The sequence below is a fragment of the Python bivittatus genome, unplaced genomic scaffold (genome assembly GCF_059951505.1).
Source record: "Python bivittatus isolate LINGU-HERP-01145 unplaced genomic scaffold, Pbiv_v1 ctg000700_np1212, whole genome shotgun sequence".
Lineage (NCBI taxonomy): Eukaryota > Metazoa > Chordata > Lepidosauria > Squamata > Pythonidae > Python > Python bivittatus.
Genome location: NW_028277098.1, coordinates 15,732,172 through 15,758,903, shown reverse-complemented (window position 1 = coordinate 15,758,903; position 26,732 = coordinate 15,732,172). Strand labels below are relative to the sequence as shown.

Here is a 26,732-nt window from a genome sequence, read left to right as displayed (position 1 = left end):
AAAGCAGAGCAGTAGATTATATTCTGGCTATTGTGACCATACAGTGTCTTCTGAGAATTAGGGTCTAGTTCATGTGAAATTCATCTGCTGGCTGCATCTGGTTTTCTTTGCAATGAGTTTGCCCAGAGAAACACATCCTTGTTAATTTCCCTCATAGTTCAAATAACTCTCTTAACAATATGAGCTAGGCTAACACTTAAGAAGTGAATGGTATTATGTGCAAGATGCATTTCTTGTACCCTTTGTGAATTGTAAAACAGACTGGGGCTCCTGGGACAATTGTTAGTGGAGACTTAACTCCTCATTAATAAAAGTAAGACCCCTGTTTAGCATTTTATCAGGAAAGGTTTTAAAATAGTGCCAGCTTTGTCCCATTTGCTTGTCTTAATAGCATTTTCTCTCTAGGATATTGTCCTTGGCATAGTGTTTGATCTCTGTACCTGGGCCATTTCTGCCATGTCTCCCCCTGCATGGCAACCGCTGCAGCTGGTATTGTTATCCCAGGGGCCTCCTTTGGCCTCAAACCGGCAGCAGAGAGAGATCTCAGAATGCCTCCTCTTTCTTCCTCTACTCAAAAGAAAGGCCATTGTTTCTTTAAGACAGGAGTGGAGTGGGCAACCTTGGGATGGTTGTAGCTGCAGTAACTATCTGACGAAAGTTGAAGGCCACTGGGTAGGACAGTAATGTACATGCTTAGGTCATTCTGATGTGTTGGGATTTTTTCAGGGGGGTGGCACGTTGTTTCTTGTGGGAGATTTAATCCTGTTTTAGTCTTAACCCTGCAGTTTTATGACTTTTATTATTATTAGAGATATGTGCGTTTTATTTTAGATGCATATCTTATGCCTCAGATGTGCCCCATTATAGTGGAAATAGCTGAAATATCAGTGCTAAATGTGATATAATGATTTTGTATTCTTCTGGTAATTTTGATTTTTAGCTTTTACATAGTTTTATGTATTAACACTTATATCACACAGTTCTATTAAACGCTGTATTATACTCTAAGTTTCCATAATCTTAATACTGTAGTTTATAAATATTGTATGTACTGTGTGTCAGTAATTCTAAATTTTAGTTATTTTTCCACATATCATAGGACTCCACATATCATATTTGGATGGTTGTAAATTGTCATCTAATGTTATTTTATGCTGGTCAGTGACCAAATAAAGATTGACTGACTGACTGAAATGGTGGGAAAGCCACAATTATACTCTTATACTATCACTTTTTATTTAATCCGTTCAATTGTGTTTGATTCTTGGAGACTGCCTGGGTGTGTCCCTGCAGTTTTCTTGGCAAGGTTTTTGAGAAGTGGTTTGCCATTGCCTACTTCCTAGGGCTGAGAGAAAGTGACTGGCCCAAGGTCACCCAGCTGGCTTTGTGCCTAGGTGGGTAGAACTCACCTTGTCCTGGTTTCTAGCCTGATGCCTTGACCACTACACCAAACTGGCTGTAGAATTGTCTCATTTTCTGCCCTACCATTTTAAATGTCTGTTGGCCTGACAAATACAGAACAAATTAAAATATCCTGATTTCTTTGCTGCTAATTTGTTGCTGCTTTGCTATATAAAGAAAAGGATTTTGTCAAAGAGGAAAAGATGTTCTTGTATGGTATAAACCCTACTTCTGTGTGAAGAGAGATTTATTCTTAGCCATTTATTTCAATTGTTCTTTAAAGAATGATGTTGATAGCATAAACTGTTACTATGTGAAGCATAAGCTCTCAAATCCATTTGAGGTGTCCCTTGATGAGGCCAGAGTTATTTTCTAGCACAAGAATCCCGAGGGGATCCACAGTCCTAGGAATTTTTATTCGTATGGTGAGATCCAAGCAAGTCCAGACTCGTTTGTTTGTTTGTTTTGTGTTCACTTTGTTTGAGTCTCCTGGCACTGTGCTGTGTGACAAAAACTGAGAATGCTGTTTTATAAAAATGGAAGCTGCTCTATTGTAGACCAGTATGTATCAACTATTTGGACTGCTTGGTTTTATAACAAGAACAAACGTTTCACTCACCACATAATTTCTTGATGCGAGTTAGAATGTTTGCTGCCAAATCCAAGTTACCTGTATGTGGGAGGGGGAAAGAAAGCATTTGTATCAACAGATTCCATGCAGTGGAAAATGCCTCATGTAAAACTTTTCATTTCTTTTGCATCTCTTTCAGAACATAATTTTAACAATGGCCATAATAAGTAGGAGCATATTACTGCTTGTAGTAAAACTTACTTTTGGCAAACTTTAGATGGATTAGAGATGTAGTCCAAGATAGTTAGTTGAGAGAGAATCCCGGAATGTACATGTGCAGAACTGTTCTTCTTCTTTAACTCAGTGTGAGATGAAGTAGAAAGAATATAGCTGTCTTTTATTACTATAATTTATTTGTATTTCCAATATTGCAGCATATAGAGGAGGGCTTTGAATTGGCTTTTTTCTGCTTAATCTATTACAGGTATTTGCAATGCTCATAGACCATTGTATTTCTTTTCCAAAATTACCAGTTGTATTTCTGAAAATCAGCAAGCATTTTGGATAATTTAGCTGAACTTGTACCAATCTCCCATATCTCTATCCCTGTGTGCATGTGTGCGTCTGAGTGTGTGTAAAACTGAAAGAGTTTATAAATCTCCTAAATGATGTACAAAAACCCAACGTTCTGCCGTGAATCCAGTCTCTTAGCATGAAAAATCTTTCAATACAATCTTCCTTCCTATATTCTGGTTCACATTACAATAAAGAGAGAACGTGTAATGTGCTTTGTCCCTTTGAGTGACAGCATTCTCCATATGAATCAATATATAAAGAAACGTTTATAGATTGAATTGGCTTCCTTTCAGTAGAAGATGCAACTGTTTCTACATCTCTTTATAAGACTATGATTGATACTGATATTTCATTATGTGAATGATAGTGATACAGCCTTTCTATTGTACACAGAAATTTAGTGTTTTATCTAAATATTGTATATACATCTTAGTTGCAGGTTTATTGTTGCTGACATACTTAATGTAATGCTTTGTTTCTTTTTTTTATTATTTTAACATTACACTTTTGTGTCTGCTTTGAATTCTAGTTAACTGCTTGTGTCCATGGGTCAGCTGCATTGCTATATCCAATGTACTGGCAGCACATATACATCCCAGTGCTCCCACCACATCTCCTGGACTATTGCTGGTAAGAGACTAAATATGTATTATTCTTTATCTCTCTAATAATTAAGCAAGACTGCTGTTCAATTAAATTCATAGGATCACTTGAACATTAAACCCAGTTCTAGTAGTGCAGACTTAAACTGAAAACATGCCATATTTGGCACTGCTTTAAACTAAGAACAAATACAGGTAAACATATTTTAAACTGTACTGCTGCAGAACTAAGATGTGAAACATGACTTATATGACTTGCATGACTTATGTTTATATCACTAGGTCTTAGAAGTTGGTGAATTACAGACTTTAGATAAAATCCAAAATTTCGTATTATCTTTCTTTTCTGTATGCTCCAAATGGATGTAGAGATTCCATAATGTGAGCTTTGAATGTTTCTCTGTTGAGGGAAGGTAGTCAGTAGTTGAGAGCTACTGAATTTCATCATTACTAATCTAGTAATGGCTGTTTGATATTTTGTGTGTGCTACGTGTGGTGTTTCAGAGCTTATTTGATATCTCTTAGTATGTTATACAATATATAAATACAATAAATAAATAAAAAGTAAATAAAATGTTACAGTACAAGCACAAAATAGGCCTAGCATTTAAATAGCACAAATACTTCCAAGATTCTACATCATCTTCACGGGCACAGTTTATCTAGAAGTCTTATAAGTTAATATACTTGTCCCAGTAAAGAAAGCAATGATTTAATGGGACTAAAAATCATTGAAATCAAAGGGCAGAGATAGAACTTCAAAGCTAACATAGCTGAAAGAAGGACCATCCCCCTTCTAGGATGAAATAATTTCATTCATTTATATTGTATAAAATACACAGCAAAAGTTTAAGATGTCAAAAAGAGCTGAACTTTTCCTGGCATTAGAGTCATTATCCAATCATACAGCGCTCTTTCATAGGTATAATGAGGGGTAACTGGTGATGCTGATGAGGGGGAAACTAGTGATGCTCAGGCCAGAGTAAACTTTATGTAGACACTGAGTAGGTGTGTCCAACTTTCAGTGCCAGGAAAAGAATGGCCAAAAGTCTGTTCACTTGAAAAGATGTGTGGAAAAGGCCTAGAATTTAAAGCCTAGAGCAGATTTATAGACAGCTTGATTCCTCTTCCTTATCTGGAGTAAAGCATCTTATCTAGCTGTGTCATGTGTTCGAAGATTCTGCTTAATTGGTGTCTGGAGAGTTGAGATTTATTTTGATGCCAAATAAAAAGTCTGACAGGCTTTGCTGTTGCTTAATTTTTAAACAAGAAAAAACAATCACATTAACTTATTGGTATAGTTTCTTACCTATAGCACTATATGCATTGCTTTATGAAGCGTCTGTTTTTGAGAAGCTCTATTAACACTCTGAAGGATTAGATAATTCTCCTTAGAACTGCATAATGATTTCTTATGAGATTCTCCCTGTTTATACTGTAGAACAAACATTTTTCATAATAAAGCCATAATAATTTTCCAGTTCATACTTTATATAAAATAGCAATTATTTTAGGAAAATGATGGACTAGATTTCATAAATTGATGTGATTACCAGAAGAAAAAAATATGCATGTGTCTTAATTGTCATGATTATTTTTTTCTCCTTTTAAGTGCCTGACACTTTCTTTAATGACATAAACTACTAATCAGAAACTGATTATGCCAAGCTTTCCCCAGTATTACTTTTCTATGAAATATGAAGAAAAAACTGATTCATATCAAGCATTGTTTTTAAATAAAAAACTGCATTTTTATTTTAATGCAGATAATATCTCATTTTACCTTGGACATATATGAAGAAATACCCCAGGGTTTTAAAATAAATGTTATATTACTAAATTAATTAACAGAATAAAAGTATATGCTCATTCAATGGAGTTGGAATAATATAACTTCTAACATAAACATCTTAATTACAAGTAAATCAAATGAAAAAAGACCCACCAAATTAATATATAAACAAAATTACTTCAAAAACCTAGAGTGTATTTCCTTTTTGTTGAAAAAGAAGTAATGCAAATGTTGGCAGACAGCATGTATCAACAATACACTGTTGTAAATGGGACATAGATTTCTACTTCCCATGTAGTATGTTAATTCTGTTACCACCCCCCAGGCCAGAAAGTGCAGATTTCTTGATTCCATGATAGATTTGAAATATTATAGATATTATTAAGAAGAACATCTTTAACACAAAGCAATTAATACAAAGTCATAGTGAGAATCCTATTTGATATCAGCCCCAAATATGTTGATAATAGAGTAAGATCAAACTGTATGGGTTAATGTTCCAATTCCTGAGTAGCATCTCCAACAGCGACACATTTGGTTTCCAACACTTAGTAAACATTCCCTGAGACATCCAATATACATGAAGCGATTTTTGTTGAAGTAGTACCAACCATATTTTAAGATTGTAGGAACCTAATGTTACACCATTTAAAGCGGCCATAAATTGATTTATCAATCTATCAACTTCAGGACATTGAAGTTTGTTATTCCAAAGGTTGCATAAATACTACCAATTTCTTCTACTTCCTGTAAAAATATTTATTGGTTTATGATCCATAGTTAATTGGAATGTTTGCTTTGCAAATAGAAGAGTTCTACTGTAGGGAAGATTTTGGGGAGATAATTTTTATTGCCACTCCCTGCAGTATGACTCATGGATTTGGGAATGTCCCCAACTACCTTAATCAGCTTCTTAGGAGGCTACAATTGAAAGGAGGAATGTGCAGAAATCATCTTCCCATTCTTCAGTGGAATAATTTCATGAATGCAGTTTTGCTCAGTGGGATTTGGAAACTAACTTCTTGCATCCTATCTATTACAAATTGGCATGTTTTCCAAGAAACTAAAAATCTTATTCTGTCTTACACTACTTTTGTGTCAGTGTATATAACTACTCTTAACATTTGTAGTAAATTGTAAAGCAGTATAAACTACACAATCATTTGTATATCTTACGTGTGTATTCTTTGTCATACAGTATTTATTGTTACTCCAGTTTATATAGAAAATGAGGCTAACTTACCTAGAAAAAAGTATCATAGCTAGGATTGGAACCTCCAGTCTAAATTCATGGCTGTAATCACCAGTCCAATACCTGTAACATTTTATAATATTATTTTCTATTTTACAGTGAAGTCACATTTCAAACCCATAGAGCTGACTAATATGTAAACTGTAAACATGGTTCTTGTACCAGTTGGCAAGCTTTTGCCATTGGGAGTTTGTATGCTCTTTATTATTGTTTTGCATGTTTGAAGGCCAAGGATGGCAATGTGGTAACATACCAAAAGTGGCATGGATTAAGATTCTGAGAGTATTTATTTAGGGTGAATTGAAATTTTTTTTTTAATAGAAAAAAACTCATAGCTTTTTATTGGTTGGGGTTGTGGGATTTTTTAGTATAATTCTCTAAAATCTAGTAGTATAATTTCCAAGGCTCTGAGGGCCACAAAAATAAGGGGGTTGAAATGTAGGTGGTCTATGGGTTGATCATTCTGTTCATCCCACATGCAGAACAAAATGCCTAATTTTAAGTTTGTAGTTCAAATTCACAAGGTGAGAAATGTCCCTAGATGGGGAAAAAATGCATAATCGATACAGCCTCCTCAATGTGTTTGGTGCTGTTTTGAACAATAGTATGTATGTAGCATAATATCACTCTGGCAGTCATAAAGTACATTTAGACTTTGTATATCTCTGTTGTATTTACTATAAAAAAGAAGTGTGTATTAAAGAAGTACGAAGGAAAGTTTTACTGCCAGATGTGTGCGAAAGCTTTATAGCAATTAGTTATCTGCTTTAACCAAGAACCCCATGCTGGTTTGTGATACTATATCATTGTGTCTCAGGTGAACCTGGTGTTAGGTCATCTGTGCCTATGATGCATGTCATGAATGAGGGACATAAATTGGTCCCAGCACACATTCCCTATGTTGCAAATCATTCCCTTGTTGAGTCCCTCTTATGACCCTTGTATTTTGCTGGCCATGTGCATCTGAGCACAAAAGACTATGCCATGACAGATAATCAATACCATCAAAATGGGCACCTCTTAGGTAAAACTCAGGGCAAGCTTTATGAGATATGATTTTTTTAAAAAAAAAGACAAACATTTTAAGAACATCCTGGGAATGCTTCCATTTTGTTTCAAATCATTTTCTTTGACTATCCTAAGGCTGTTGTGCATAAATGCAGAAAAAAATGAATTATATTTCCCCATAAGGAAGAAAGTTTTTAGGGGATATTGAAGAACTTTTATTGGGTAACTAAAAGAGAAACATAAAGCTTAAGCATACATATTGGCTAAATTATCTGAGTATTTAGCACCATTGGGAAGTAGTGAGCAAATAGAACTCAATGCCATATACTGGATTTGATAAGACTCTGGCCAGAATGTCAGATACTGAAAGAAAGCTGAAATTAAAAGTGATACAATTCTGTGTTTTTCTAAAAATACTAAATATAAGTAAAAGAAACTAAGTGTATTTCTAACTATTTACTAAATATACAAATATACAGTTGTTATCTTTTGTAAATCACAATTGCATTTGAACCCAACCTTATTCTTGTAATACACATCAGACTTCAACTTTTCCCTGCCTTCTATTGATCAAATCTAATCCTTTTTTTAATACTGTATGCCTTTCTTGCCCTACCTACTTACTTACCTACCTACCTACCTACCTAAAATTTAAAAGAGCAGGGTTTTCTTTCTTTGCATGAGGGTGTAATAGAAGGCATAATTCTACTGCTTGATTCCTGTGTAAGATTTTCATGGTCACCTTGCATTTTGCTATTTTTGTGTAATCCACTGCTGTTCAAGGTGACCATATTATTCATACAGTAGAGCTGTTTAAGTAAGGTAAGATTAAACCCAGCATTTTGATCTTGAATATACATACAAATACATACAGCTAGATCTCAGTATCACAAAGTAACCAAAATGTTTTTGTAATAATTTAACAATTTAATTTAATCAAACTTAGTACTGCCTGGAGGACATCATCTGCTTATGAAGGCAGGCATTCTGAACACATGCTATAATATTATTGAAAGGATGTTCAGAAGGTAAATGAATGTTTTAAAGTAGTTTGCGTAAGCAATTTCACTGTATGGTCACAATAATATACAGTTATAATTTGTAGCAAAAATAGACTATTGCAGATCAAAACCACTAACTATTCATCTAATTGTTCCATATTTCTCACATGCTGCTTCCGTGCGTTTATTTTTGTCCCCTCCCCTGTGACAACTGCTCGGGTTTGGGGGAAGGGTCACATTACAAGAATGCCAGATCATCTTAGGCTTCTTGTATGTAGTAGTAGATGCAAAGTAATAGAAGTAGAAGCTTTGTATCTTTTAGAAAGATCATGTAAAGGCCTTTCATTTTTCCCATTCTGGCAATTTTTTTGTCGTATTAATGCAAATGATCTGGTACTTTGAACTCTACATTAGCTAGATTCAGTGTAACAGATTATTCCATGAATAAATCAACAAATGAAAAATAGAAATAATCCACTTCTACTCCAGATTAATTTATTGAATTAACTTGCAAAAGTGAGATTATTTGGGGATTTCTGTTCATCTCAAGACTACTGAGTTAGGAGGTGCTATGAGGTCCTTTTCTGTCCTTCATTCTATTAAAATATAAAAGAACACACTAAAGAAGAACATCAGGGGTTTAAAGTCAGGTGTCATCAGTGTGATGATAATACCCAATTTTATTTTTCCCAGTCTTTAGAGTCAGTGCAACATCACTACTGTTATTAAACTGCAGTCTAGATGTCTTAATAAGCTGCATCACAGCCAATAAAACAACACTATTTGACAAGATGGTGTCTGTATGGATCAGTGGTTCCTATTTTGGGGAAGTGGGCAACCAACATGCACTGAAATGAATATATTCTCTCCTTGAGAGTGTATTTTGAGTGTAGTGCTAGATTCATCTTTGTCAGTTACAGCTCTAGTACTTTGATAATTTTGGACAGTTTAGGCTTGCCTACTGATTAAAAATATAGGAGCATACATTACTATGGGATGACTATCCTATGTTTTTAATTGCTAGGTAGCCCAAACTGACCAAAATTATCTCAGTTTTACAGGAACTGCTGTCGCTTTCAATAGCTTCTGATCTGAGTTCAAGGTATTCATGGTGGCTTTAAAACAGCTGGGGACCTTGATATTTAAAGGACAGCCTCTGTTGTATCATCTGCCTAAATATTAAATATAAAAATTTGATGAGGGGGCTTTCCTCCACCTTCCACTTACTGGGAGAAGTGCAAATGTGAGAGAGGACTTCTCTGCTTGGTTTATGGAACTCTCTTCTCTCAAAAGCCTGGCTGAAGCATGCATTTGTTTTCTTTTAACATCGCATTGAGACCTGACAGTTTACCCAAGCCTGTTGGTAGTTTAGCATTTTGTTACTTGGTTTATCTGTTCTTCATGTATTAATAAGTGCTTTCATATTGATTTGTTTGTTGGTTTTTATCTCCACCCTGAGTTCTCTTGATCGAGCACAGATTAGAAATACATTACTAAGCAAATAATTAAATGGCAAAGATGTAGAAGATACAAAATAGTAATTAATAGATGGAGATAATCCAGTTGTTTTCGTCTGAATATGTACTTAGACTCAGTGAGAGAGATGGATCAGCAAGCATATAATACTGCATACATAATAAGAAAAAATATGGGGAAAGGACTGCAACTTCTATTTGATAAAGCTCACATTTTAAAGTATTCATACTCTTCAGTATATGTCCTCAGGTTTGCAACATCTCTGCAAGATAGTCTTGTGTTAGTCCTTAATTTATAGCTGGAATGATAGCTAGGTTTTGAACCAGATATTCCCAGCTCACAGAACGGTTTTTGTGCACTGCAATATTTGGAAATGGCAAATATGCTCACTCTCATAAGATGACAGTTCTTTATCTTTCTAGTATCTGTTGCATTTCTTTCTTTTTTCCCTTAATTTCAGTGCACCAATGCCTTATCTGATTGGAGTTCACTTCAGTTTAATGGAGGTGAGTAACTTTATTCTTTGTGCATGGCTACATGTTAAGGTTGCATTCTGTGTAAATATTTTGAAAGCGTAGCTGGGTCTAACTATACTATTCCTGAAAAGGCTTCATTATTTAAAAAATGAAATGTAGCAGTGGAAAACAGTAATTCTATGGGAAATTGGATGGGTAGGATACATAAAAGAAGCAAGTTTGTTAACCTTAGATTTCTTAGACAACCTCCATTTTTTTGAGATTCTCTGTAGTTGAGAAACAGAATGGGAGAACTTCCCATCTTCATTAGCTACAGTGGAGGAGAACAGTAAGTTTCTTTCACGTGAGCCCTTGAAGCAGCCCTAAATATATCAGCATCAAAATGGAATGCTGAACATTCTCCCAAGCTATTTTGGCAGCATGCCATTTAATGATATCTAGATTTCTGTATGGAGGGGGATAGAATTATTGAGTGGGGAGGAACCAGGCAGGATCACCTGCTTGTTTCACATATGCTTGCAGTTATTTGCGAATGAGAACTAGCAAGGAAAGAAAATGGCCAGGAACCTTATTAAGAAAAGTAAGCCTCCCCTCAGTATATTCATATCTGATTGACCACTTCATTCAGCATAGAAGGTGCTCAGAACTAGGACTAGGAAGACTTCTCTAATTTATTTGCTTCATCTAGGATGACACTGGCTGAGCTTAAAAGAGTGAGAAACTCTAGAAAGCCTGTCCAGCAGTATTATGGAATTGCTTCTCTGATATCATTGGGGACATGTTATACACATTGAATGTACGCAATCGCGAGAATATAATACGTCATCTATTTCTTATTGTTATTCAGGCCTGTAAGCCTCTGCTTGCTGCGTTTTGTCAGTTCATGCTTGCATTGGTCAAAAAAAGGAAGGCTGTAAAGAGTCTCCTGCCAAACCAGATCAAACGTCCATTTGTGTCTAGCATCTCATTTCTTACAGTGGCTAGGCAAATATTTCCACAAAGAGAGTAACCCAATACGTTTTACTCAGTGACAGAAGAATCCTGAACAAGGAGATCGTATTCAGCCATTGTGGTAAATAGCTGTTGATGGGTCTATCCTCAATAAATTCTGCTTTTAAAGCCACCTCAGCTAGTGTCTATCACCACCTTAGTAAATTTCATTAATTAACGATGTGTTACAGAAGAAAGTTCTTGGAACCCAATGCTTTATAAATATTGCCTTATTTCTTTGTGACCTAGATTGCTGCATCCCCAGTTTGTTTCCTTGTTTGTTTATAACTTAGATTTGTAAGTTGAACATGTGATTATTTTTGTATTAAAATAAGGAAGAGAAGCACTCAAATACTTGCATTGATATTTTCCCCTATCCAGAGAGTCAAATGTAAATCACTGGAGGATGTGGTGATGCTAAATGTTGACACAAATACATTGGAAACACCATTTAATGACCTGAGCAATCTACCAAGTGAAGTGGTAAGTCTAAGTTGGTTTTATCCTCTTGGGTGTTTGAATTACTGACGTTTCCCTGCTATACTAAGTAGGAGAAAAAAAAGAGTACCCCCCGAACATCATGCCATCCGCTATAGATTTCCTATTTAATGGTGTCTTGTTTTGTTTGTTTTGTTTGTTTTTTTGTTTTTTTTACTTGCTTTTGACAGTTCAGGAAATGTTGAGTGGAGCATCATACTTCTTACTGTAGAAGAAAAAGGGAGATCATAATTATAAAGCTAGCTGCATTCATTAGGCATAGCTTTAAACGCAAGAGTCTCTTCATCTCATCTTAATCATTATATTACAAAGTAGGCATTTCTGTCTGCCTAGTGGCATATCTTGCAAAGGAAAAAAAAGGAGTTTTTGAAAGCAAAAAGAAGAAGGGGGCCAATTATCGGCTTCTGGTTCCCTGCCACCTGCCAGCACTTCTCCTTTTAATTAATGATCTGATGACATTGGTCAATATAATAAGAAATGCTTGTAGAGTGGGGTCAGAAAATGCATACTTTGATCTCCTTCAACTTTCTGAAACATTTATTTGTTTTGTCTAAATTATTTCAGTTTTATTTTAATCTCTTCCATCCTGCTGAGGATGGCACGAATTGAAAACCGTACTCTGTTTGTCATTTGCTTTGGCAGAGCAAAGATGCCTTACTTATAATTCTATTTGTAAATTAAACTGCAAGCCCTGTTTGTCATAAAAGACATTGGATCCTTTTGAAAATGACGAAAACTGTCTTTTGTCTGTAAAGGAAGATAAATTAAGTGCCAGTTACTCTTGGACTTTGATCTCATGAAGATTTTTTTTCCTGGATGCTTATAATAGAACATATTCTACAGTTCATGTCAGATAGACATCCCCAGAATAGCATTTCACTTTCTCTTGGTCTTCTGCAACATGATTCTGAAAAAGAACTCCTTTCCCTATCACATTTTGTTCATTTTTGAGGCAGAATTCAGAAGTTGATGATAACAAATGGTTCATAGTAAAACTGAAATAATATTACATTATTCCTGAAATATATATATGCATGTGAGCACACACACAAACGCATTCATATATACTTGTATAGACCACTCAAGACAGTATGACAGCAACCTTATTTCTGTTTATAGTAATTTTAATACATTAGTTGTTTTATTTATTATATTATTAAGACATTTATTCTTATACATTATTTAAAACATAACAAAAGCATAATAAATATTCAGATTAATGTTTTACTACTTTGCTTTGGAAAAGGAAATAACAGACATGGGTAACACATAGCTGATTGCAAGATGCACTTCTAAAATCATTTTTGCTATTATAATTAACATTATCTAGAAGTTATATCAGAACAAATTTAAATCCCAAAATATTATGCAGTTGTTAATTGAAATATATATTTTGATCTTGCATTAAGAAGAAATGGTCATTTATGTATGTCCCATATGAATGAATATAAATAAATTAAACTATAGAGCTATAGTTCAGTAGTTTCCAAGCACACACAGTTCTGAGCACAAAAGGGGTTTCTTTATTTTTATACACATGATGTATGGAGGCTCACATTTTGCATAAACCTACTGGTGATTATCTAAGATCCTTGCATTTCTATTTTGGATTCTTCTGTTTTTCTAAAAGACAGTATGATTTGCCAGTTTTCCTAAATATATTTAGTAGAAAGTGTATTTGATCTTTTAATGTTTTTACTCTTTCATGGAACAGGCAGTGGGCCTTTTACAAAAATGAACATTCCATGTAAAATATTAACATAACACAATATATTATTTTGTATACTCTATAAAGTTTTATTTTTTCCTTCTGGTAAAACATACTGTAGTTTATTTGTTTTACCAGATGTTTAACTGTCCTGATAGCTTTCATTCTAACAAGGCTTTTTTGTAAATTTTAATTGTTAATTAAAAATGCATGTAAGTATAGATTGAAAGTTGACTGGTATGTCCTTTCTGCAATTTTGGTAGTTTATAGACTGATATATATAAAACTGATACTGCATTATAAATATTATGTACATATATCAAAGTTGACTCTTTGGTAACAGTTTTGATGGTGGGTTTAACAATATTAAACAATAATAAGCAAGGCTGAGCAAAGGATATCAATATAAATAGTTATGTAATTATTTTATGTACAATAGATGAAAATATGTGAATAGATGCATATAAAATAAGGTTCCTTTCCATATGTACATTATGTCTCAATTCTTATGCCTGTTGTATATCATCTACTGTTCTTTATATCTATTAAAATGTTACAAGGGATAAAATAGTGTCTTACTGTGGACAGCTGAAAAAATGAGTATATAAATGAAGCTTTACATTTTCTACAGGAATGAAAAAATGAATTCAGAATCACTCCTAAATTCCTGAATTCCTTTTATAAGTCATCTTTGTATAACCAGAAGACTTAAATTATTATATGATATTTATTTCTATTGTTACAGTATTTAACAGCCCAGGACTTTTAAAATTGTAATACAGTGCTGTTTCATGTTATGACATCTCATTTATTGAGAATGGCTTTTTTTTATTTCCAGAAAAAGTTAGTTTTGCAGCAATCTGAAAAACATTACTATTTGGCACGAATCTAATCAACAGTTTAATACAATTAGCTGAAACTTAACAGGCCTTTTTAACTCGTTCACCAAAACATTTAAATTATACATATAGGCTTTATGACTTTCTATACATGTGAACTCCATTAGATTGTTAGATTGACTAGTGGTCTTAACTGTTCAAAGGTCAGTGGTCACACTTGTCCTGAATTAGCTTTCTTTTTTGTTTCATGTGGACCCTCTGCTGTGGGGTGTGTTGTAATCTTAATGGCTTCATTCCAATATTTACACATAATAGTTTAGATTTATTGACTATGAATAATACTATCATGCCAGTAGCAGTTCCGCTACTCTTAAAGTATTCAGAATTGGAAAAATAAATCAACATAATGGTTTTCAGGAATCCTTTGTTTCTCTTTCTCTTTACCCGTCTTCTGCCAGGTATACTTAGCTTTTTTAATTCATCATTTCACTGTGGATTTGTCTTCTGCTTTAGAGACCTAGATGCTTCCCTTACATAAACAGTGGCTCCCTTAGAAACAGAGATTTAGTTTAATTTAGTAATTTGGTTTTTCTTATAAGTCAGATTGGAATTTGTAGGGGAAATCAGGAAAGCAGTCAGGAAAAACTCCCATTGGCTTAATGTTTTATTCTAAATTAGCTTCCTCAGCCTGATATCCTCTAGATGTGTTATAATTGTAACTCTCAAAACTCTTTGTCAGCATGGTGAGCTTGCTAAAGGATATTGATATAAAATGGCATATTGCAGATAAAACTCAGCAATTTGGTGGATTCTACTGTAGTAATGATTAAGACATGTGGGATCTGCAACTGGTGTTTTCGATTTACCTGAATTTTTCATGGCTAGCAGCAGTTGTCCCAGATGAGGAAGGGAAGATGACAGAATGGGATTATTGCTGTCCCTAAATGTTGGGCAACTGGGCACATTAGAAGAGCATGTTGTTTTGTCATGTAATGCTATGGTGAGTGTGGCCAGTCATAAAATTCCCATCTTTTTGTTCCCACTACCTCTTCCAGCCCCTGAAGATGCTTTCTCTTCCTTTTTCCCATTTCTGGGAAACATTTCTGTGGCACGTTTCTGAAATAAGCATTACCTTGCAAACCTCCCCCTGCCCCACATGTTTTTCTTTGCTAAACATGCTATGAATTGAGATAATTTTTTGCTGGGGAGGGGAAGCTGGCCTTATTGCTTGGTATTTTATGTTATAGATGCTGATTTCCCATTTGACTAAAAATAAAAAAATGATGAATCAGAGAGGGTGGTGCGTGCCAAGAGAAGTAGTGGGCATGTTGGTGCTTCTGGCCTTCAACTCCTTCCTCTGTGAACCTTCTGAGATGGTTAGATCCTAGAAAGGTTGGCCATGGAAGGTGAAGCTGCAACCAAGGCATATGTTTATCTGTTCTGATTGTACTGTATTGTACTATAAAGTATAACTTTTTGCTTTTAATGTCTGTGGCCTAACTTTTGAAGACCTGCTCTTCCACCAGCTATATAAGAGCTTTTGGGGGAGTGGGCACAGGACCCTATTTTTTGGTACAGGACCTGTTTTCACTTCAGAGCAAAAGAGGGGGTAGGTGGGGAAGAAACTTCATGAACTTGGGTAAATCGATTTTTTTTTTTAATGTAACTGTTTTGTGGATGTGCAAGCTGTTTCATGACATTCTGTGTGAACAACAAGCTTTCAACACTCCAAATATACCTACCATTTTCAAATACCTATCTTTGCTATAAGGTATTTTGTGTCTAGTACCTATGGTGGCTTAAAGCTAATACCTGGTGCCTTAAATTGAGTACAAAATCTAGTAAATAACCAGTGTATTAAACCTGCATAAATGTAATGCATTTTCCACAGCCAGATCATAGCAGCAACTGGCCTATATAGTTATGCATCAGCCAAACTTATGGAACGATCAACTGTAGCACTATATAGAACGTATTATAATGACTATTCTAAAGCCTGACAAACATAAATAATGGTGGCTAATTCTGAGATATTTAGGAGGGATGATTTTCATTTTATTAGACAAATGTTACTAGACAATTTTGATTATTGCTACCATTTCTTTCTTCAGGAGCAGGGCAGAGTCCATAAATAAATTTCTGCTCCTTTTGAAAGAATGTGATCCTGTGAGGAACAGTCAGTCCAAACATCCTTTGGACGTAAGCCCATGTTTTCACAATAACGTTTTTCTTCCATTGTCATATCTGTATTTCACAAAAATCTTTCAGGTTTGGTATCCCATTGTAAACATAATTACTTGTTTCTAGATAAACAGACGATGGGTACTGAAATGTGTCAAGGTCAAAAGACCTGGTTGTTTTCCATTTAATAAGCAGTGTTCAGAGCCTTAAAATATTTAAATACAGTGGTGAAGGAGTGGGGATTTATTTGAAAGTGTCTTGTCATTATTTCTTTCCAGTGCTGTCTGACAGTCAGCATTTGAGTATCATTACTCTCTTATGGTTATATACTATAACAGCATTATTTAAAATTACTTAACAAATAAAATATTATTAAAAAGTTACATTTAAATTATTTAAGAATAATTGGTTAGTTGAGTTGTATTGGTATGCCAATTTGTGTTGTCATAGAAAAGAGAAGTGTTTTTAACTGACTGAAACCACAATCATTATTCTGTAAGATTTTGTTATCTGAGAGGAAATGAAGTTAGATTTGTTATAGCTGCTAAATATATTACTACTAAATATACTGCTGAGTATATTACTTACTTCTGTGGTAGCACCTTTTCCACCTGCCCCCATGTTTCAGTTTACAGTTTCTTTTCCATCTCCTTTTCTTTTTCCCTGCTTGATGTTTTATTAATCTTCTCTTTCATATCAAAAAATACAACTTATTTAATGCTACTCTATCTTCCTTTTGCCTTCAAAGAGGTATAATGCAATTAGAAAGATTGCAAGTTATCAAAAGCTTATTCTTGAAGAGTTAATAGTTCCAATATATATAATGGATCCTTTATATTACCTGAAAAATATCTGTGGCCTCTATTATTTCTCCCCTTTCTCTCTTTTTACAAAATACATAAACTTGAACAATAGAAGTAGTCATATTTAATACTGTATGTTAAATTTATCTTATTTATTCATTTATTTAAATATTCATATGTTACCTTCCAGTGCCCAGCAATTTAAACATTATAATATATTTTGCAAAATATAAGTAATACATTCTAGTAACAAAATTTAAAAAGCAGCTTTGTCAGTACTGCAGTCAATTTCAAATCTTCATTGCCAGACGCACATCACCATGATTATCTGTCAGTAACTGCTTTTTTGAACTCTCATCGTTTATCTTGTGCCATCAGTAATAGTATCTAGCTACTCTGCCTTCTGTCAATCTCTTTTTCAATTGTTTTCAATTTTTCCACATGTCAAAGTCTTCTCCAGTGATTCTATCCTTGGCATTTTGTGTCCAATACTTTAGCTCTATTATTAGAGTTTCCAGTGAGCAATCTGGTTCACTTCACCTGGTATCTGTTCTTCTTGTGGTCCAAGGTATTTTCAGCAGTTTTCTCTAACATCACATTTCAAAGCATCTATTTTTCTTCATTTAACCTTCCTGATGATCCAGTTTTCACAGCCATGTATTACAGCTCAGAAAATCATGTCCTTAACGTTACCTTTGAAATCAGTGTGATGTCTCTGCACTTCAATATTTTGTCATAGTCTTTCTCCGAAGTAGCAGGTATTCTTTATTTCATTACCACAATCATCATCCTGCTAAATATTTGAGCCCAGAAAAATAAAGTTTCTTACTATTTCAGCATCTTCACTGTTTTGGTATGATATTTGCTGTTGACATAATCTTAGGTTGTTGTTGTTGTTGTTTAACTTTTGATCAGTCTGGCTTTTGCACTCTTTTCTTTCTTATTGTTTTTAGCCACCCATTGTTTTACCCTTTCAGGATAACTGAGGTTTTTTATATTTCTCCCAGTGATTTTAATTTCAGTTTCTATTTCTTCTACTCCAGCATCTCTCAAGATATATTCTGTATATAAGTTAAACATTTGGTGGCAATATCTAACTTCAGCACACTTTTTTCTCAGTTTTTAACATAATAAACATCATTTTCGAGCTCCTTTGCTAACATCCATTATTCATCAGATGTTAGCAATATGATCTTGAGTGCCTTTGCCTTTCCTGAATCCAGCTTGTACATCAGGCAGTTCTTGTTCCACATACTGTTGAAATCTTGATTGCAAAATATAAAATATTTTCACACTAGAGTGTGAGGTAAGTGCAGTTGTTCTGTTTTGTGAGCATTCCTGGATATTACCCTTTGTGATATTGGAACATAAATTAGTCTTTTCCAGTCCTTGACCATTGTTATATTTTCTATACTAGCTTATGAACTCCCAGTAGGACTTTAACGTCATCATCTTATAAGTTTTTAAATGTTCTCTGGCAACTTATCAACATCAGCAGTTTTGTTGTTGCAATGTTTTCCAGTGGCCATTTCACTTTCTAGGATATCTGGTTGAGTTCAGCTCTCTTTGTATATATCATTGATTTTAGGATTTATTTATTTTTTGGTAGAGTTTTTCTGCACAGTCATCCCATCTCTTTTTTTATATGTTTGTTCTTCAGTTGACCTTTGTGCCCATTTTTTCATAAAAGTTTACCTTAATTTTGTTAAATAAATGTCATGCTCTTTCCATTCAGTTGTTATCGTTATTTTTTTCATTATAAGTCAGGCTTACATATAATAACATGAAGTCTAAAACAGAATCCAGATTACATCATAAGTATTTCTTCTGAAAGAGAGTTTAAATATTGAGCTATCACTGATGGAAGCTACTGCATTCCTGAGACTATGTGTCAGGCCCAGCCCAAGAACAACAATGAAACAGTCCAGTTGAGTACAGTTCCTTTATTTGCTTACACCTTATAGACAGAATCTTGCCAAACTAAATCTATACTACAGCAACTAGTGGATATACCCTGCGAGATTCTAGGGAGTGGCTATCCTGAACCTCTTACTCTTCTCATGCTCCCCCTGCAGATTGTGTTGTCTTTTGCCTCCTTTCCCCTGCTGGAATGCCTTGATCTCCCACATCACTCTCCTCCTTATAGATACATTAAATCACATCATGGCCTCTATGATGCTAATTATATGATTCAGATAACCTGGCCCAGAATAATTTTAAGATACTTACTAGCACTTGAAATGGAGCTTAGATATGAATAGATAATTAATGGAATAATAGTGTTACATGCTCCAACATATTGGCAGCACAAGCATCTTAGCAGATGAATTTTCCAAACAAAGTTTCCATTAATAACTGTTTTCCAAATCACATTAGGAACATCTAGGGTAGCTTTCCTCTACCTTTTTATTCTGGAGGAACCCTCAAAATCATTTTCAGGTCTCAGGGAAGCCCTGCATAAAAATTGCAAAACAAAACAAAAACTTCACAATATGGTTCACTTCTGACCTACACAATCCATGTTTTACAATGTTTACAACAAGAGCAGAGCAGGAAGCTGGCAGCTGAGTTGTGGCATGTAAACATTTCCTTTGTGAGTGTGAGCATTGCGCAGTGCACATAGTTAAAAAAAAAGTTTTTTTTTTTAAATCATGATCTCTTGTAGAACCTGTAGTGACTTCTTGTGGAACCCTAGGGTTCTGTGGAATTTAATTTGAGAAGGTCTCGTGCTTCTCAGTAACGGCAGAATAAAAAAGTTGAAGCTAACAAGATTATCCTAATTTCATCCCTCAGATCTTAATTGTTGTTAAACAGAACAGTTGACTAATGCTGTGTCAAATAATGCTCTCCTGAAAGCAGAACATTTGAAGACCTCAAATGTGGCTATAATGTTCAGAGTTGCTGATAGATATAAGAAAAGCATAAGCATAAGACAGCAATAATTCATTCAATATTATTTAATGTTTCATTCACAATGCCCAGAAGAAAGACTAAAGGTATATTCTCATAGAACATTTACATATAATGCCTTGTGATATTTTTATTATAATTAACTTTCAAACAGGCTTATAATTTACATTCCATCAAAAAAAGATAATTAAAGTAAAACCTAATGAGCATGAAATCCTCACGAAATTCAGGTTGGTCTAATTCATAAAATCTTTTTAAAAAGGAAATACCTGACTCTTTCTCTGAAAGGAAACTTTTTTGACAAACCCTTTCTGGTTGAAGTTCTGTAGAGAGAGGGTATCAAATAGAAAAGAACTGGAATTAATAATTCATGCGCCATGATGATCTTAAAAAGGGTCTTTCCAAATCACATTGGAGTTTGGGGCAAGCAAGCATAGTAAGAAATGTTCCTTCAGATATACAGGCTGTATTACAATACAGATTTTAGAATAAAAAAACAAAACTCAGATTTTAAACTGGAAATAAATGGTAATTAATACAGTTCTTTCAGAATTAGAGTAATAGATCGTTCAGACCTTTCAGAACATCACTTCTGTATTCTAGAACTTTTACCGTTGTTGAATGTATTTCAAAGACATACTGCTGCAGGGTGACCTGCAGTGATAGCACTGGTGTCCCAGTGATCAAATTCTTGAGATTCTAGTAAGTGGAAATGTATTCATTTCAAGCAAATAGCTGGTAGTTACGAGTGGAAGATGCTAGTCAGTAGGCACCAAAAGGAAGAGGAGAGACCGGCAGTAGAATGGATTAGTATTTTTAAAAGCAAAAACAAAAAGTTTACCATTTCTCAAAATGTTCTCTGTAACTTGAATTATTGAAATTGCTCCAAAAATGTATATATCAGTGAGTGAGTGAGTGAATGAATGAATGAATGGTTTTTGTGTCTATTGGATACCTCATTTAAAAGGGATGGGTTTAGTAAGATGATTATACGAAGCACACATTGATTAACAACAGTTCTTTCTTTAAAACAGACTCAAAAATATCATTACCTTATACATATGGATGCCCTTTTTTTATTATGCCAGAAAGAACATTCTTTTAATTTTCAGCAAATCCAAACACTTTTCTTTCATTAGTTTTAGTATTCAACAAGTCTAGCCACTGAAAGCCCATTTTCCAGGCATAGTGTGGAGTTGGAGCTCTATTGTGGTAGCTGATCCCGCTTGTATTCATTTGAATGTTTACAGGCAAGTACCATGTATCTTGATATAGACATTGTGGCCATGGTTCATCCAATGAATAGATTTGTGAAGATTTACCATTATACTGCTCTCTACTTTGTGTTTTAACTATATCTCTCCCCCTTCTTTTAAAAGGAGGGAGTGTACCTAATAATACATGGATGTACCTACAATATTGAATAGCAGCATTCCCTCTGTCATTGGGGACTGAAGGTTAATTTCAGTGCCCTATCCTATTTACTAGTTAATGACTTAGTGCTTTAGCCTTTCATTATAATGCCAGATTTGGTATTCGGTTCCTAGTGTTCCTTTACACACACACACACACAAATACACATAAATTCACATGTGTCCCTTTTGGTTATTCTGGGTAGTCCTTGGATTTCACTGAATCCAAAAATTGGTGACTCTGGCCTCTGTGTTTTTTCCAGTTTACCAGCTTTGCTTTGTAGGAACAGAGTGCTTTTCCCATCTGATACAAGATAAGGAGGAATGAGAACCCAATACAAGAGCAGTTGATACCATCTTAGAGTTAGTATGTGAGTCAGGCACGTATCTTTTCAATAGCAGCAAGCTGTCTCTTAGATTTAAACGAATTGCTAAAAAAACAACATGAAATGTTTTTCACACCTCTGCTATGCATTAGCCTTCCTTGAAGTTAATTTAAAACATTGTTAATCCGAGAGAAAACAGCAGATAACATGATAGTGTTCATTTGTACCATGATCCATTCCTTTTTTATTGGAAGTAAGACCTGTTGAATTCCAAAAAGTTTATTCCTAAAAAAATGCTTAAGATTATTTCTTTGGTTTTTATGCTATTCCAATAATTACCTTGTAGAAACAGAGTTAACAGTTTTCTAAAAATTCCACAGGTTCCCTCTTCATGCTGTTACTATGATTCCTTTAAAAGACTGTATATGCTACAGAGCTGTATATATATTTATTAATACATTGAGTGAATCACTTATTTTACAAACTTCAAATTTAACTCTTTTTTTTTAATTGTGGGTTGTATTTTTATTGTGGGGGTGGTTAAACTTATATGGATATTGGTATCAGACTCTTTTATCTGAATCTATGGTGCTTGAATATAAATGGAAAAGATCACAACTATAGGGAGAAGACTTATACTGTAAGGCCTTTCTGCATAGATTATGAACATCATAACTCAATAATTCTTTTCCAGAACTTTAGTTATAATTAGACCCAATGGGGGCCTCTCTCTTTGATCATATCACAGTAACTGTGACTTTACATTGGAAAATGTCACTACTGTGAAGGTTTATCACCTGTAGAGATAGTCTTTTCTCTGATGCCATGTTCAGCTCTCATTAGCATTATTCAGAGCTTCATTGTTAATTAAATTGATGCTTCAATTACAATCATCATTGTTAAGAATAATCATGACTGCTTATCTGAAGAAACAAAAGGACATTCATTCTTGTAGACTTTTTAAGATTGACATCTGTTTTGGTAGTACATTTCCATTTTCATAGATGGGGAAAATACTCTACTAGCTGTAATGAGGCATTTTGCATATCCTGCATTCAGTGATATTTGCAACCTGCACATTTGTCTGCAAAATATGAAGAATCATTAATGGATTATTAACACTAATGCAATTCTTCTGCAAAAGCAGGAATGCTCTGGTTCTTAGAATTATTGGCAGAATACTTTCTGCAGTGTAGAGCTGTTCCACAATTCCCATGTTTTTTATCCAGATACTATAGATCAAGAATCCCACATAAGCTCCATATGTACATGGAACCTATACTTGTGATAGTTGGCTGAAAAATACATATAAAAGAAGTGGGCAGTCTTTTGGTGCTCAATAGCCATATTAGGGGCAAAGGCAAATGTGTATTTATACATTTATATTATACACACACAAACTTCAGTCTCTCTTCCCTTCAAACTTCAGCTCCTAAATATTCCAAATCAGTGTCTCAACTTTTTCTTTATCCACCCTGTCCTCCATCTCCTTTTTTTTTCTTTTCCCAACTTTCTGATAATTCCCCTGAGCAAGTAGCTGGTATTTTTAAATATACTATGGACACCTATTTATAACATACATTCTTAGGTTTACTGTCTTAATTTAGGGCACTTACCATTAGTTCTGACACTATTAGCTTATTCAGAGATAGACACAACTCATAAGCTGCAGCATGGTGATTTTAAAAAAAGCGCAGTGATTACTATTTAGTTGAAACATTTCTGGCTCATGGTAAAGTATAGCATTACTGAAATCTCCTCTGGTTGGAGAACAAACACATGGTTGTGAATTTTGGTAGCACAGAATAAATGGGATTACACTAAGAGAAAAGCTAAATTTAAAAAATAAAGCAAGTTTTTGTAACACAACTGAAAGATACCTGTTCATCTTTATATGACACAACATTGTGGTGGTGGCAAGAAATCTACAGGAAAAGAATCTTGCAAGCCACTTACTGTAAAATAATTAAAGCTTATTTATGTCAAGAGGCCTTGGAAAAAAAAGAGAGCATAAACCAATTTGCATTAGCACTTACCAGCATCCCCTGCATTCATTTCAATTAACAGATCAGCAGGTGTTCTTTGCAGTTAAAAAGATAAGCTATCAAGGAAGAGCATGATTTTTTGGCTGGCCCGCAGACATCATAGCTTGCCTGCTGATTGGGTTCGTACCTCCCTTTACCAATTTCTGATGTGTTAATTTAACTGCTCCTCTCTGTCACACAGGTCTCGGCCTTGAAAAATCAACTGAAGAAGCAGTCCACTGCTACTGGTGATGGAGTAGCTAGGGCCTTCCTCAGAGCTCAGGTGGCCTTGTTTGGATCCTACAGAGATGCACTAAGATACAAACCTGTAAGCTACCTTTTATTATTCACGGGTCTATTTTCTTCTAATTCTGAAGAATGTTTGCAAATTTGAATCATATCTATCTTGCTGCACTTAGAAAATTCTCATGTTTAGCCATGTTATTTATGGAAAGCAGTATACAGTGACCAGATGAAGAAGAAAGTTCTTGGTTTGGTCTTTATTTGTCTCACAGGCAGTTCTAATGTGAAATGGTAGATTACTTGAAGACTGGAGACCACAGATGTACATGTCAGTTTTGGTTTCCAGTTTGCAGCAATGATTTTCAACGAGTCAGAATTATGTCAATAATGAATAAGCCAGAGTTGTTCCTAATAGATATAATTTACTTATTGAGATGCCAGTTCTTGGTCATTATAGTTTGTTTATATAAAATATTCCTATCAGCCTTTTTTTACTTAAAAGCACTCACAGCAACTGATGTAATTTTCTTTTAATTAAAAAGTGGGTAAGTAGTCTATATTTTTATGCATGGTATATGAATCATTCTTTAAAATATATTATATATAAATACCTTGATTAAAAGCTAGTTCTTTTAATTCAGTAAATTTAAGCCGTTCCTGAAATTTGTAACTTTACCACCTAGTGATCTTAATTTATAGTACAGATAGTCCTCACTTAATGATCACAATAGGGACTGGAAAATTTCTCATTAAACAGGGCGGTTGTTAAGCAAAGCATCACATAACCACACCTGATTGTATGACATTTTTTGAGGCAGGCATTAAGTGAATCACCACGGTCCTTAGGCAAACCATACAGTTCCCTATTGATTTTGCTTGCGGGAAGCCGGCTGGGAAGGTCACAAATGGAGATCACATGACCCCTGGACACTGCAACCATCATAAGTGTGAGCTGGTTGCCAAGCACCCAGATCACAATCACATGACCGCAGGGGCACTGTGATGATCGTAAGTGCAGGGACCAGTCGTAAGTAGCTTTTTTTCAGCACCGTTGTAACTTCGAATGGTCGCTAATGAACAGTCATTAAGTGAAGACTACCTGTCCTGCCTTTCAATAAAATAGTGCTTTGTTGCTGCTTAAAGTTGAATCTGTGGTGACATTATTACTTCATAATTTAACATTTTCATTCATGCATCTCTGTATTAGAGAGATGGGGTATATGTGTTATTTCTGTTTTTAAATAACAGAAGCAACCAAATATGTAGAAGAAGTAAATTGCAATAGAAGCCTTTCCTCAAAGAATGGAATAGATTGGTTTCAGCCTGGGCATAACATATAATGTTTAAACACAGCTTGAGATAGGGTTGATGTCTTTAAGATCCTGGCATATAGACATATATAGAGATATATGTTGAGAAAGGGCATATATACCTGTCTGTATATACATCTGACTTTTCTTCAGATTGTTTCTTTAAGTCATTGGCTAAGCCAGTGGTTTTCAACCTTGGCACCTTTAATATGGCTAAGCAGTTCATTTGAGCCCTCTGCCTACTCAGCATACTATTTCAGTATGCATTTTGACTTTTTACCTGTCCCAAATGAATCTCTGCCTTAGCTGATTTAAAGAGTTAATGTTCCTTTGTTTTATGCTTTCTGCTAGCCCAGAAATCCCTGAGCTTCATCTATGGCAGGAGATAAATGGCATTTGTGTTTTTAGAGGTGACAGGAGGGGAAAATAATAATTTTATTTATCTCTGAATGCTAGAGGTATCCTAATACAGATAACATGTAACTAACTAAGGAATTCAGTTTACATGTTCCTTTGAGATTGATTTTTAACATCAAAAGGCATGGCTGAAATACCTAACCTAGTCCCAAAAGACTTCCCTTGCTTTTTCTCCAGACTTTTGTGTTCCAGACTTTTTTTATGATGAAAATTTCTGGAGAACTCAAATCTTGCCCACACTTTTGAATCATTTTGTTGGGTCCTAATAAATATGTTACCAAATTATAGATTTTGGAATTCTGTTTTAATGGGTCAAGTTGACTGTAATTAAGATTTAGCAGAATCCAGCTTAACTATATCTTGTTCAGATAATAGGTGTGTAGCAGATGGGATAATTAATTAAATAATGGAAATATACTTTGTACAAATGAACACCTAAAAACTGAAATATTTTATTAGTAAATATTAATTTAGCTATCTGAATGTTAGTATTTTGTGCTGAACTAGTATTGTATAGCTCCTGTGAATTTCACTGAAAATGTATGTTCATTTTTCATGTGGTAGTCTGTGTAGCATCATGTTTTCAATTTCTACTATAATTTTCAGCTAGAGTAGGGTAAATAGTTTTCTTGAGGTTCCTTCTCCCCATCTACACATACTTGTGTGATTGTATTTTAAAAGTATATTAATTATGTATGTTGCAAGTATGTAGCCTTTTCGATACTTTAAAAAATGCACATCCTTTTGAGTTTAGTTGTTAAAGTTTCTAAATGCCCTTTAACTTCTGTTTAAGCCAATTTCTCCTATCCTAAAGATTTAGGTTATCCCTTCTCATACCACCATTGCTTGTATCATCTCCTTGGACACTGATACTATAGGATGTTAAACAATTGAAACAGGAGATGGTACTTTTTTA

General features: G+C 34.5%; 1 protein-coding gene across 3 annotated transcripts in view; it reads left to right on the top strand.

Annotated features, from left to right (window-relative positions):
* Positions 1-26,732, top strand: part of DENND1B (DENN domain containing 1B) — a 209,780-nt gene that overhangs the window by 134,056 nt on the left and 48,992 nt on the right. For all 3 annotated transcript variants that reach the window (XM_088153197.1, XM_088153196.1, XM_088153198.1), the window contains 4 exons: positions 3,078-3,178; positions 10,140-10,185; positions 11,527-11,628; positions 24,049-24,174. In XM_088153197.1, coding sequence (XP_088009323.1) covers positions 3,078-3,178; positions 10,140-10,185; positions 11,527-11,628; positions 24,049-24,174 — 375 coding nt within the window. The remainder of the gene's footprint in view (positions 1-3,077; positions 3,179-10,139; positions 10,186-11,526; positions 11,629-24,048; positions 24,175-26,732) is intronic.